Source organism: Ambystoma mexicanum, chromosome 1q (genome assembly GCF_040938575.1).
Source record: "Ambystoma mexicanum isolate Mex_15411 chromosome 1q, UKY_AmexF1_1, whole genome shotgun sequence".
Lineage (NCBI taxonomy): Eukaryota > Metazoa > Chordata > Amphibia > Caudata > Ambystomatidae > Ambystoma > Ambystoma mexicanum.
The window spans coordinates 1,317,426,488-1,317,440,348 of record NC_090922.1 but is presented as its reverse complement, the minus strand read 5'-3'; the positions used below and the strand labels follow the sequence as shown (position 1 = coordinate 1,317,440,348).

General features: G+C 43.8%; 1 protein-coding gene across 1 annotated transcript in view; it reads left to right on the top strand.

Annotated features, from left to right (window-relative positions):
- Positions 1 to 629: 629 nt before the first annotated feature.
- LOC138546965 (sterol carrier protein 2-like) overlaps positions 630 to 13,861 on the top strand; it is a 757,362-nt gene continuing 744,130 nt past the window's right edge. The window contains exon 1 of the mRNA XM_069642177.1: positions 630 to 800. Within this exon, the coding sequence (XP_069498278.1) occupies positions 747 to 800 (54 nt within the window). The 5' untranslated portion in view covers positions 630 to 746. The remainder of the gene's footprint in view (positions 801 to 13,861) is intronic.

The following is a 13,861-nucleotide window of genomic DNA, read 5'->3' as shown; positions in this document are numbered from 1 at the left end:
GTTGGTTCAGAAAAAATCCAAGAGTGAAAGACATACATTTCCAAGATAGACATACGGCCAGATTTCCCAAATTTAATGAAATATAATTTTAACAGACGTATTTTTTTCATTTAGTAGCTGTTCAAATATTTGCAATCTCACCGTTTCTTTTTCAACATGTGCGCATCTTTGTCAAACGTGGCAGAGCAAGCACTAGCTGAGAAATCACCGAAGAGCAGCCAACAATGCTTTAAGAACGCGGCCATTTTGTAACTGGAACACCCACAAGCTCACTATTTCAATGAACTCCAAATCAGTCGAATATTTGAATTCTTGTAGAATATTCTTTCGAACCATTTGACGATCAGAGATCTGCAAGAACTTTAAATGAAAATATATCACTTTTTGTGATTAAATGTGTTTAATGCACTTACTGAATCAGTATTTAAAAACCAACCATCACTCTTTCAAGAAAAACAGTTATCGTCTGTTCTTACTTTGTTTGTGCGATTTTTTCCATCATAATTAAAGACTTTTCAAGATGGCTGCTTTGCTTTTACTGTACTATCTAGGATCGTGGTCCTCCTTTGATTTCTCTCCGTCTCTCCAGCAACAGGTCTTCCTGGCTAGCGCTAGGGTACATACTGTCATAGCTGGGTGGGCGGAGCTGAACTTTGCCCATATCCTCAGGTCTCTTTATTCTTCGCTCCACCTGAGCAAGTACCGTTGTTATCCCGTGACTGCGCGTAACTCTAGATCCTACAGCCATGGCTCCGCTGAGAGGCAAACGGGTGTTCGTTGTAGGAGTTGGAATGACAAAGGTGCGTACTTTCCCCCTATTATAACCCACCCAATAGTACATGCACATTAGCATGGCACTGACAGTCGTCAGCAAAGAATGCACACAAGGGAGGGAGCTAGTATGGTGGCCATCTACACACATTTTCAGAGCAAATGTTTAAGATCTTAAGCAGTGGCGTCACTAGAAATTAGTATTGGTGAGGGGGGACACAAATAAAACAAGGTGGGGCAGGCTGGTGGTACATCAAATAACGGTCAAGAGGCCAAACTGGTTTAAGTATACCTATATTTTACGAAGCTGGTTAAAAGAAAACGTGACATTGAGCATGTTCAGAGTAGGTTTAATGCAATAAAGGTTTTGCATCACGTTGATATACATCCTACAAAGCTAACTCATGTTTAACAGTTGCAAAATGTCCTTGCACTCACAGAGAGACTGCATTATTTTAACTCAAGCAGACTTCACTCTCCACACAGGTTCAACTAATGTGCAGTGAAAAAGAGTCCGATCAATAAACCTTTCTTAACTTATAAGAAGGCAATGAAAGAGATCTTGGCTACATATGACCACAAACAAGCGGTGGTCAATTTGAGTACAAAAAAACATTGCCGCAAAATATGTGTCTCACATTCTACTTAATCAGAGCCGGCCCACTTATATTGATCCATTTCTGGGCAACCACTTAATCTAGATCTACCTTAGAGTTAAATTCAGTGTCGTAGCAACCTGAGACTTGGAAAGCATTTGGTACTGACTATTTGGCCCCTCTCGGAATTGCCGTCTTTGTGTGGGGGAGGTCTTGGAAACTCTGAGACATTTGAGGTGCGCAAGTGCCTGTCTACACAAGATTGTGTGCAACACGATCCACCAGCTTAATGGGCATTTTTTCTGAGAGCTTCCTATGGCAGGAATTTATGAAGGGTAATAATCATGCTTGTATCTTTCTCTACTATGGAGAGAGATTGCGAAAGTCATTCATATATTAGCTTGAAATACGTGACTTTGGATCTTAATTTAACAAATTAACTGTACTCGGAAGCAAAAAATGTTTTTCCTTTTGGATTTTTAATTGTGTAAAGTTGAACAAACTATATCACAATAAAAAATAAAAGTTTAACAAAAGAGAAATCACTCGTACCTCAGATTCAAATGATAGTCAAAGACAGTCTGTTTAACAGATGAAACATCACATAAAGGTGGCTAGTACAGGGGCAAAGGAGGCAACTGCTCTCTTGGTTCTTTAGCAATGGCTACAGGAATCTCACTTTGCTCCCATACAATTAACAGTTTTCAGCTTCTGACTGTACATCCCAGTGGCGGCTGGTGAATTTTTTAATTGGATGGGCGTAAATATTTACCCCAAATATGCCAGTGTGATGGAGCATAGTGAGGGAGCTCGAACCAGTCAAGAAGCCCCCAAGAAAACTTTTTAAAATCTTAAAATGGTGCATTTTACATCACATTTGTTGAAAAATGTGGTAAAATGGCAAACAGTTTGCAAGTGCCTTTGTAGGGTACTCATGAAAAAATCCAATAGCTGTAAGTCACTGAGCGTGCAGAAGAGCATTTCGCAAACACCTTTTCATGATGCTTTTGCCCATAATATATGCCTGTATTAAAACATTTTCATACATGCTGGCTGCACCAGTATATGCCAGTATTCCCATTTAAGTAGATATTTGTGTTTGCTTTGCGCATAATGCCAGTAATGCTACTTTAAGAAAACATGTCCACACTTTATCTACCCAAGTATGCCACGTAAAAGAATAATGCAGCTGGCTTTACCATTGACAATTCAATTACAAAGTATGAAAGCATGTCCAAACTGGCTGCATCAAAATGTCAGTATAGCCGCGTAATAACACGTAGCATGCTTGCTTTATCAAAGATGTACAATACAAAATGGCATACCATAAAAAGAAATGGCTAGACTGGCTGCATCAAAAGGCTAGTCTAGGCACATAATAACATTTATACTTTATCAAAGATGCCTGATACAAAATATCATGCCACAGTAAGTAATAGCTAGACTGGGTGCACTAAACTGTCAGTTTAGCTACATAATAACACTTAACATGCTTACTTTATCATAGATGACCAGTACAAAAATGCCATGCCTGCTCTCTGGGCCCCCCAGCACTTCGCACACACACAATGTTATTATGAGTGCATGCAAGGCGCTGAGTGCACAAGGGCGCAAGGGGTAGGCTTGGTATTTTTTACTAGGCATCCATCACAGATACCCAGTAAAAATACCATGCCTGCTCCCCGGCGCATCGCGCAGGGAGCTGATTTTGGCTGGTGGGGAGGAGGGTGGTGCAATAACCCCCCCCCTACCATCAACATTTGCTCGACGGCTCCACATCCCAGTACAAACAAATATTTAAATTAAAGTACCTTCTTCCTCGGTCCCGATTTTTCCTCCCAGCGCTCCAGCTCCCACGTAGCACAAACAAGAACCTGAAAGCGAAGAGCGGCTTTGCATGGGAACCCCGTTTCCCTTTGACATTTCAACCCAGCTGAGGAGCGCTCCCACAGCTGAGGGAGTGCTCAGTGTTTACATTGGGCTGGGTCCACCATGATAGGCAAGGGTGCCCATTGGTCAGTGCCCCCTAGCCCATTATGGGGAAGCCGCCACTGGTACACAATCAATTAATGCATGCATAGGGTCAGTGTGGCTGGAGATGAAATACTTTTGACTTGTGTGCACAAACTGCACTGTTGGTAATTCAGTGATTTTGAACATACTAAAGGGTCCATAGCCATGCCCAATGGTAGAAGACTACCAGGGTAGCTCAGCAGGTTGAGTGGCTGTTTCTAATATGTTAGATATTTAAAACTGGCTGTAATTTGTATGACTTATTGCAATTTCCTATAAAACAACAAGTGCTATAAAATGTATTTGGTCAGGGGATGGGTTGGGCTGGTAGCTTGTTTTTGTTAAGGCCAAGGGTGGGAGATTTTCTGCCCCCATAGTGAAAATCAAAAGTTGGCAACCCAAAGTTTAATTTCCTAATAACTGCTGTCAGTGCAATAGAAGCATTTATTTGTGATTAAGCAGTTTGATAAGCATATAACCACTTCAGAAATATATCCTGTGATAAAACACACAGGAAAGGGCACACAATCCCAGGGTATTTTTGTGGCAGTCTGACAAAAAAGGAATACATTTTATAGAAAACAAGTGAATGTAAGTTTAAGAAGCATGTTTTACTTTGGAAATGTCTTGTTTTTTTCTAGACAAGTGTAAGCTGCACATTTGGAAAATAATAGTGCGCCAAGAATGTGGGTAGCTTGCTTTTAACAGTGATGGCCCCCGCCCCACTGACATTCATGGCCCATTGATTCCCGGGGTTTCTCTTTTATAGCCAGAACAAATAAACCAGGCTCCGCAAATAGGTCCTGAGAAACGTGTGAATGACGTCTGGGCGGAGGAGCACCTTTAAAGCTCCTGGAAAAAGTTATTTGCTAGACAAGGGCATGTGCCACCAGTTAAGGGGGGCAAAGCAGCCAATGGGGGATGCAATTGCTCATTTTACCTTACTCTATGGACACCTATGATCTTTGTCCAATTTAACCAGCAGCTTACTTAAGACCTATTTGTACTGTTATTTGTTTTGTACCTGGTGGGATGGAGTAGTGTTAGGGGGGAAGCTCCCAAGTAAAGCTCTGGGATGACTCTGACATGAGGGTATTCTACACTTCTCACATTCCGATCCTGCGGCAAAGCATTGATTGCACCATTACAAAAGGAACAATAATAATAATAATAACGCTGCTTAGCATGCTTAGAAGTTGGAGGAAATCACTATGAAACACTACCCAAAATAAAATGAATATTTTTACCTGTGGACCTGCACGTATTTGCATATGTATGCTGAGTGGTTTACTCATTGCTAACAAGAAACAACTATAGATTTCTGAAACGTGGATGTTTCAGGGTCCAAGTCTAAAAAACATCACATTGGAGATAATACATGCAAGAAAGACATCAACTTCACAATTGCTTACTTTCAAAAGTAAGTATAACCACCCACAGGATAAGCACTGGCAAACACCTCGAGTAGGACATTGTAACCATTAATCAAAAGATACTCTTGCATAATTCGAAAAAAATCCTGTTTTCATGTCTGCCTTGCCAAAGTAAAATGCATGCTAAGGAACTCTATTAATTTTATTTTAACTTTTTTTTTTATTAGCATTTATAACATACAGCATCAATTCACTTTTCAATTGGCACATCATATTGTATCAGTGTACATGGCTGCATACAAAGCAACAGCAACGTAAAGATAAAACGAAACAAACAGACGATCTTTAACTTTAGTGTCACAGTTGGAGAGCCCAGCTTTTCATGCACCAGAATTCAACTGTACCTTCGTGGGGCGTCTGGTTACATCCGCACAGGGCCCAGTGGCCCGGGCACTCCAGGCGTGGTCTTAGTTTATTCAAAGGGGCTTGTCATCCGATGGGTGGAACATGTCCCAGGTGAACGCCTTCCATGATGGGGCCCCTAGGGGACTCTCGCGTATGGAAACGAGGCACAATCACCACACACAAACTGATATGCCAGACACGAGGTTCCATTCCAAAAAGCTAGGGTTTATTGCAAAGCAAATAGTCTCAGTTGGCCAACTGGGTCTCGTGTCCCGCAACGTGTGTCTCCAGACCCCGAGGGACGCAAGAGAGCGAACATTTTACAACAGTTACATATATACAAAACAAACATCTCACTATCTGTAATGACATGTTCAATACCGCCCATAATGTATATCCTTTTAAATGGATTCGATGATTGACGATTGTGACAAATATGACACCTTCAGACATTCATTTAGCAACAGTTTGTAATCTGCGGACTTGCAGACATGATTCTTTGTTTTAGGGAGCACACTGCTCCTGTTCTTTCAAGCAAGCTGCGTGCAGGGGAGAGACACATTCCAGGCCTTGTTATCTTCTAGTTTCTATTTGTGTGCTAGGGGTCAACTCGCTCTACAGGGCTCAGTAAAGGGGGGCCGTAAAAGAGAGCATAATTCAAGCCATTAATTGTTCGTTTCTACCATTTCTACCGTATCAGCAAGACTAGCTGGCACCTGCGTAGTGATTAAATTCCTTGTTGCTTACTTCCAAGGACTTGTGAGGGAGGAGACCGGGCATTGCTGTCTGGATTGCCTGTGTTGTTTCAGAATGTACCTTGTGGCCTTGCTCTATGCATGAGCAACAATGAAATAACGGAATAGAATGAGCTTACAGCAAAGCAGTTTGAACAGAAAGCAAGAAGCGAAAATTAGACAAAATGGCGATTCTATTCCGTTCAAAATGGACATACTCTGGTCATGCTTATGAATCTGTATTACTAATACCGAATATATGAGGCGGTTGGTCTTCGGCCAAAAAAATACATTGCCTATGCTATGGGAGGGTAATTTCTAGACTCATAAACCCTCCTCTTGGCCATAAGCCAAACGCATCATCTATACATTGCATCCTCTTCTGACCAAGTATCTGATTCCGAACTTTGCATACTACTATATTTGTCATCATTGTCATCAATATTGATTGACATGAATTCTTTCACTGTCTTCATTTCATGATTCACTCTTTCACTGTCTTCATTTCATGATTCACTTGAGTATCCAACCCAGGAGACTTTTTTTTGTGTTACTATATGTACACACTCCTCACTTATTTCAGTGCAAATTATTGGTAAACAGTGTATTCAACAACATGTCATAAATAATCCTAGCACTGCTACTAGGATTGCAACTAGTTTCCATCCCCATGAGCGTAATATTTCCCAAAACCAGGAGCTTATGTTTAATTCCCAACTACCTTCTGTGGGGTGGAGGTCGGAGCTCAAAACGTGCAACTTTTTTATAGCTTTAAAAATAGTAGGTAATGAGTCACTTACAAATACACAACACGATGATCCCACTATTTTGCAAACTCCCCCACGATCAACCAAAATTATGTCAAGGGCCATCCTATTTTGGAGTGTCATCAGTCCAATCCCTTTTTCCTCCAATGTCATGCTGTATAATATGTCTGTTGTCCCATTTATCGTTTTCTCTAATATTCTGGACATTTGTCTTACATTTATAAGAGTTTATTGCTTGGCCCCAAAATGGTATAAATTATTCTGCTATATCCTCCGCAATTAATCCTCCCTCCTCGTCTCGTCGTGGTCTTGCTCTGGATAGTTTGGCTATATCAGCTGTTTTTGAAAGAAACCCCCCTGGAAACAGAATCCCCAAATAACAAGTACCTCCCCAATTTCTAGGCAATCGGGGATAAGCTTTTTCTCCACATATGAAATAGACAGGGTCACCTATATACACTGGTTCTTCCTCTCAAGGATTGCAATGTTCATACAACGGGTGTATGTCCCTACTGAATAGGAGCCTTTTTTCTTTAAACAAAATGGAACAGAGCGTGGACTGTAATTTACTGCATAGGAGGGGGGCACTGTATCTTTATTTCCTTCTAGGTTCATATGAAACATGATTACAGATGATTTTTATGGCACATATAATCTATCTTGTGGTGTGACTGCTGATCTTATTAATCTTGCTTTGCTAAATATAGAGCAACCTACAGGTTTCATTACCACCTCCTCGAATTCATCCGTATTTGTTCTATCTAATTGACCCGTTTCACTCTTATTCCATTTCCCATAGTACAATGCACTTAAGGATGCGTAACATGCAGAATTTAATGGCAATGGCTGCACATACCAACCTATTCCCTTACCACCATGCTGTGGTACGTGAGCACACACCCAACAATTGTTTTTTCTCAGAATTGAGTGTGTCATATTCATTATTAGCAGTAGTGTGTTATTTCAATAGCCTTCCCTGTGTCTCTCTTCCATTGGGGATAGAGTATAAGTAATTACATGGACCGGGCTTTCAGTGGCAGAAATATTTCTAATAGGTAAGAACACTTCTAATGGGTGCATTTCTTCTAAATACCATGGTACCAATACTGTCATTATCGGTGCTAGTATACTCATAACGCGCATGACTATTGTTAGGATCAGCATACAATTTTTTCTGCAATGTTTTTTCTGTAACCTTACAGGCTCTACAGTTAACTCATCAGCAGCGGTGCAGGAGGGGGCAAAAGCAGGTGCAGGCATCTTTCTCTCGTGGTCCTTCTTCTCCAACACTGTTTGTCGTGAATATCTCTCACTGTTGCTCTTGTTCGAATGTTAATACGTTCAGGAATATCAACAAAGTATTTTGCCAGTTCTCAGCAGCCTGGATTGCTATACGTTGGGCAAGATTTATCGTGCTTCTGCACATTGCTCAAAGAACTCCAGAGCAGTTATCAATTGCTTTCGTACCATATGAGCCCCTCTTGTCCATGAGGGGTGATCTACACATGGATTTTCAAAGATAGCACCGGGGAGCCGCGTTCTTGAGCTGTCAGATTTGCACAACTCCCGAGGCCTCCTGTTCCCACTTCATCCGCGATGGGGAAACAGAGGCAACAAAGATCAATAGAACGAAGATTTGATCACTCCTTGTTTCGAGGCCGTAAATTATACCGCTTTACTCCTGGTTCTGTGTACTGTGTTTACTGTGTAAACGCGCCTTTACTTTGTAAAACAAAACCAAAGGTTTTACTATTCCTACAATTTTATATGGAAAAGAAACCGTTCCGGAACGGATTCCTATTAATATAAAAGTGAGGAATGGAACTGGGAGCTGTCGCGCATGGCACCAGCCTCGTCGGTGACGACTGCCGAGTCCGACCACCATATTGCAGAAAAACTGGTGTGGTGGGCGACAGCTCCTCCCAGTTCCATTCCTCATTTTTATATTAAAAGTAATCAGTTCCGAAACGGTTTCATTTTAATATAAAATTACAGGAATGGTAAAACATTTTGTTTTGCAAAGGAGCGCCACAGCTGCTCCCAGGCGCTCAATCGCTACTATGCTGCATACCTTTTTTGCAATTTTGCAATCTGTCCATCATTCATCGATGAGAGAGGGTCACACTCGCACTGCCAACAATCACAGGGCCTGTCCCACTCCAGTCCAGTAAATGTAGGCAGTGGCGCTGGCAGGCAGCGTATGGGCCTGAAACACAATCTTGGGCTTGGAGCACGAACAATGACAGCCACACCGAAGTGGAGAGCCAGCAGGGTGCCACTGCCACGCCTTACGCATCGGGTCGGAGCGGAGGGAACAGTAGCAGCATGGCACGTGCAGCCAAGTGCTGCTGAAGCCAATCATAATAAAGCATGGTCTGTTACTTCTCTGTCCCGATTGGATAACCGCGTGCATAATATATCATGCTAATGAAGAAGGGAGTGCAGGGCAGGCAAAAGAATGCGCAAAGCGATGTGCATGTGCGCGGTATATAAAACAATATGCGCGCCATCAGAATCAAAGTTTGCGGCCTACAGCCGCGCACCTTAGAGGTAACATTGGTGGGGGCAGCTATGCAGGAAATAACACAGGTATTCTAAGCCACAGACATAAAGGGCTTCACTGGGAACGGTAGGGGGTAATGATGCTTTGGGTGTACTCACAGTCCAAGATACTGGCTTATAATTACTTAAAGAAAGGGGTGGGTTGGACCTGCGAAACCTCGATCTGAAACACGTGACCAATACAACAGGGATCTGTGTAAATAGGGTGGGGCTTAAGCTAGAACAAGGGGATGTAATTACAGGGTGGTCAGCCAAACTAGTCAACCTGCATTGCAGCAGGGAGGTTGGCTCTGTACCAGTGTGCTAGTGTGTAATAGGAAACAGTTCAACTGTTTGCTTCACTAATGAACGTAAACCTTGAGGATGTGATGTTCACGAACCGATGAATTCCCTGGGAAGCATAGAAAAAGTGAATCCTCCAACTTGCAAGTGTTTCGATGGATTTCCAACCATTGCATTTCATGGTATAAAACTACTGTTCGTATTCTCGATCGGAGCCTATCCACTGTTCTGTTTGATTTGTGCTCACCCAGCTGTAATAAACTGAGTTGCTTCTTGCCCAGTGTTTGCTCTACTTTTTGAGTATGTGGTTTTTATTATGCTCTAATTGGTGGAACCCTGACTACATTTTTGGAGGTCCCAGTGAGATAGATCAGTCCTCCCAGGACCACTGTGGGTATTCAGGCTGCCCTCCTTGGGAGCACGGATCTGGCGACCGCAGACCCGTTCACTGCACTTCACCAAGGAGGCTCTGCAGACACTGAGTTCCCAAAGGTTTAGCCGGCTCCCAAGCGCCATCCTGCGCTCAGTGGAAGGTTGAGCCCTCGGTGGAGGCTCAGTACTGAGGAGCCTTGAGATTATCCAGGAGGTGAGTACAACTGTGCAAGATGACGCTGCACAATAGTGCATCCCTACGGAAGGGGAGGGATAGATTATTTTTACAGTTTTATAGGACGCATCCCCATCCCCGTAGAAGGGAGGACAATTGGGCGTACTAGTGTAGATGTGGAGCGTACCACCTTATAGGAGTGGGCGCTGGTGTAGAGCAGGAGAGATGCATAGTGTGTGGCGACCTCTGTTAGACAGGAGTCGCGCATAGTGCAGGCGATTTTTATAGTTGCGTCATTGGGGTACAAGTTGGCTTCTTTTTTTGGGAGGTACACGCGTGTGGTAGAATCATTCAGTGGTGAGGGCTCATGGTGAGCGAGTCATCACCAAGAGGTGTATCATGTAAAACTGCAGGTTTTTGTATTTCAACAGCAGGAGTGTGCCGGTGATGCATGGTTAGACACTGGACATTCTTGTGCAAACCTAGGGAACAGTGAGCTTGTGGAGATGACTGATAAGTACTAACACTGAGTCAGTGGTCGGGCCTGTGAAGAGGGCTACAGTGAACGTTGAGAGGAGTGATTGGGAATAAAAAAGGGGAAGAGTTGAGAGATGGAGGGGGAACACGGGTAGTAGAACAAAAAGAAAGCTAATAATGGCTTATGTGGACAGCTGCCTAGACCAGATGTGCTGCAAATTTGCCCAAGTGTCACGTTCAACTATTACAATACAATTTTCAGTGGGCCAGGGAGACTGCAGGGCAGTGTTTCCATGCATGGCCAGTTGAAGGTTTCTTTGACAGTAAGATAATACAGCGTATGTTCTCATATTTATTAATGGAATATAAAGGCTCTAAGCTAAAAAGCAGACAAAACATACTGTGTCTCTGGAAATTATACGAGGAGACCAAAGGAGAAAAATTGAAGAAAGAAGAAGAAAAGACAGAGGGAGGGATGGACCGAGCTCACCTCACCTCCCCTGCCCTATGGGTTATATCCCACCTTGCGACCACCCGCGGAGTAGATTACTCTGCGGGTAACCTCAAAGGGAGACGAGAGGAAAACCATGCGGGGGGGGGGGAGAAGAGGAGATGCACATGCGGGGTGAAAGAAAATATTTAGCATACATTGAAAATAATGCGTGCAAACAGGTGGATGCGATATTTAGGGAGGTGGACTCGGTGATAGAGGAGGAAGTGAGGAGCAAGAGCGAAGGGGGATAAAGGAGAATGGTTATCGGGAAGAATACAGTTCAATTTAGATAGGGAGGATGAAGAGGAAGAAGCTTAAATGAACAATGAAGGGGATAAGGAAGACGCAGTGTCAGAAGGGTTTTGAGGAGACAAATGGAGTGACGTGACAGTGACAAACGGACACCCGAAAAACCTAGGAGAAGGAGTAGAAAAGAGTGGAAACAACACGACAGGACAGTGATGGTTGTGGGTCTGGTCCACCTCCTTACTTAGTAGTACAGGGAAGGTACAATTGGGGTTAACACTGGCTGTCGGAGTGGGAGGGACGGGACCTAAGACATGGGTAATACTGTTACTACAGAATGGATGAGGGGGGGGCATTGTGTGCCGTGGCACACAATGGACTGAGACATCCTAATATGTAGCATTCCCTCCCTCGTAGCTGGGGCCAGTTAATGGATACAGGCACTTGAGAAAAAGACAGTGGGGGTGACGTTGGCCATATGGCATATGAAAGGTGTGTTTGCCGCAATTATAGGAGAATAGGCAGACAGCATTTGGAATCAAGCTGGTTATAAAGGAGTGAAATTGAGCACCAATGCTCAAGACAGAGCTCCAATAATTGTCGAGCACATGTCTGGGAAGTTTAAGGAGCTTGTATCCAGACAGTTATGACTTGGGGACAGGGATGGGTTACAAAATGAAAGGTGACGATGACCCAGTTGACTATATAAAGCGAGCTCAGGATTTATGGACCCAAGAGACGCGTAGGTCCTGGGACAAATGCATACCATTGTTCTATCAAATACTAGTAAAAGGACTGCCAACAGAAGCACAGGCTTCCTTGGACAAGGTAGTGGGAATAGAAGCTAAGGGCTGGCCCAAAATACAAGCAATAATAGAACATTACTGTACAAGGAAGCAGGAAAGTGAGAGGCAGAAAACAAATGAGTACAAAAGAAACTGGCCATATACACAATGGAAGGAACACTGTTAGTGCCAGACACCACCACCGCCGTGGTGCCGGCACCACAGGGAGGGTTTACCATAGGACAAACACCACAACAAGGAGGGTACATGCAGCCGCAGTATGGACCCCAATGGGGAAAACCACCACAGAGGAATTACATGCGTGGGGGATACTTCCTATGGGAAGAGTTTTTTCACAATGGGGAAGAGGGAGGTATGGTGTAAAAGGATACATGGTTTTCTGACCATGCTACACATGTCAGAACATGGGACTTGTGATTCCAATCTGTCCATTTATGCAACGGGCACAGGCAATCCAGGTAGCGCAACAGCAGGGGCTCCAGTGGCAGCAGATGCAGTATCCACCAGTGCAGATGCCAGCGCAGCAGGGAGGAGTGAAGCCCCAAGCAAGGACAACCGACAGCAGAGTAATGGTCCCAGTAATGGTCGAGCCACCCGCAGTAGCAGGCGGAACTGTAGTGGTGCTAGGGCAAAACATGGCGCCCCATTATGCAGGGGTCAGTGTGGTAGGAGGGAACCCTTTCCCCAGCCTGCCGAATAACACACAGCAATAGGTGGCCCACAGAAAGCCTGAGCGTGTCCAGTCATAGCAGTAACTGACAACCTCGAGGCAGCAGTGAAAATAAGACCTTGTTTCTCATAGAAACAAGAGAAACCAAATCCTGCATCAGGGAGGGGGGGGGGGAATTCCTGTTATCTAACAAAGTGGATACGCAGAGCTTTTCTGGGGCCGGGGTTACGGTTCCAGTAACAAAAGATTTACCATTAACCATAGGTACACAACACCTTGTAGCTCCCTTACTGTACTCCAAAGACCCATCCATCAATATAATTCAAACATATCATTCACAGCTAAAGGGATAGTGTGCTCCACGAACGGCATTTACTATGCCTGGGTAGCAGCTCTTCTCTTGGCAGTTCATGTGCAAAGCACCTTGCGAGCAAAGCCACTATACCACAGCATGTTCCTGTATGGGGCTGAAGTTCTGGTAGGATGAGTCCCGGGAATATAGAGGAAGGTGTTCCAACTGGCTTCGGAGCTCCTATTCAGACCACAGTGCCAGAAAGATAAGTGGAAAACAATGGTGTTATAGCTGGAAGAAGCAGTAATACGCAAATACATGGCGATTCTGTGTGGAACAGACAATAACAACATGGAGTGGCGGACAGTGCTGTGCATTGACCCCACCTTGATAATTTCAGGAGTATCGGATGAACACTTGTTCGCCGATGAAGAGGAGGAAAGGGAGATGATGATCTAGATACAGATACCTTGCCCAGTTCAGATATTGGACAATATGTTGCCCATTCTGACAGAATTAGTGAAGACTGAAAATAAACACACAGAGGGGGTCCTCAAAAGGGTGCCAGATGAGTTGTGGAGCAAGGGACTTCACAATGTGGGCGTACTGAAAGGGATTGAGGCTGTACAAATAAAACTGAAACCAGGGGCCCTGCTGCCCCGGGCAAAACAATACCAATTGGCCAGAGAAGCAGATAAAGTGATGTCCACTTTGCACGCATTATGGCACAAGGTATAATTCAGACATCAACATCGGCCTGTAACACAGCGATCTATCCGATAAAGAAATCAAAGGGCAGGCCATGGCGTTTCATCCAGGATTTGTGC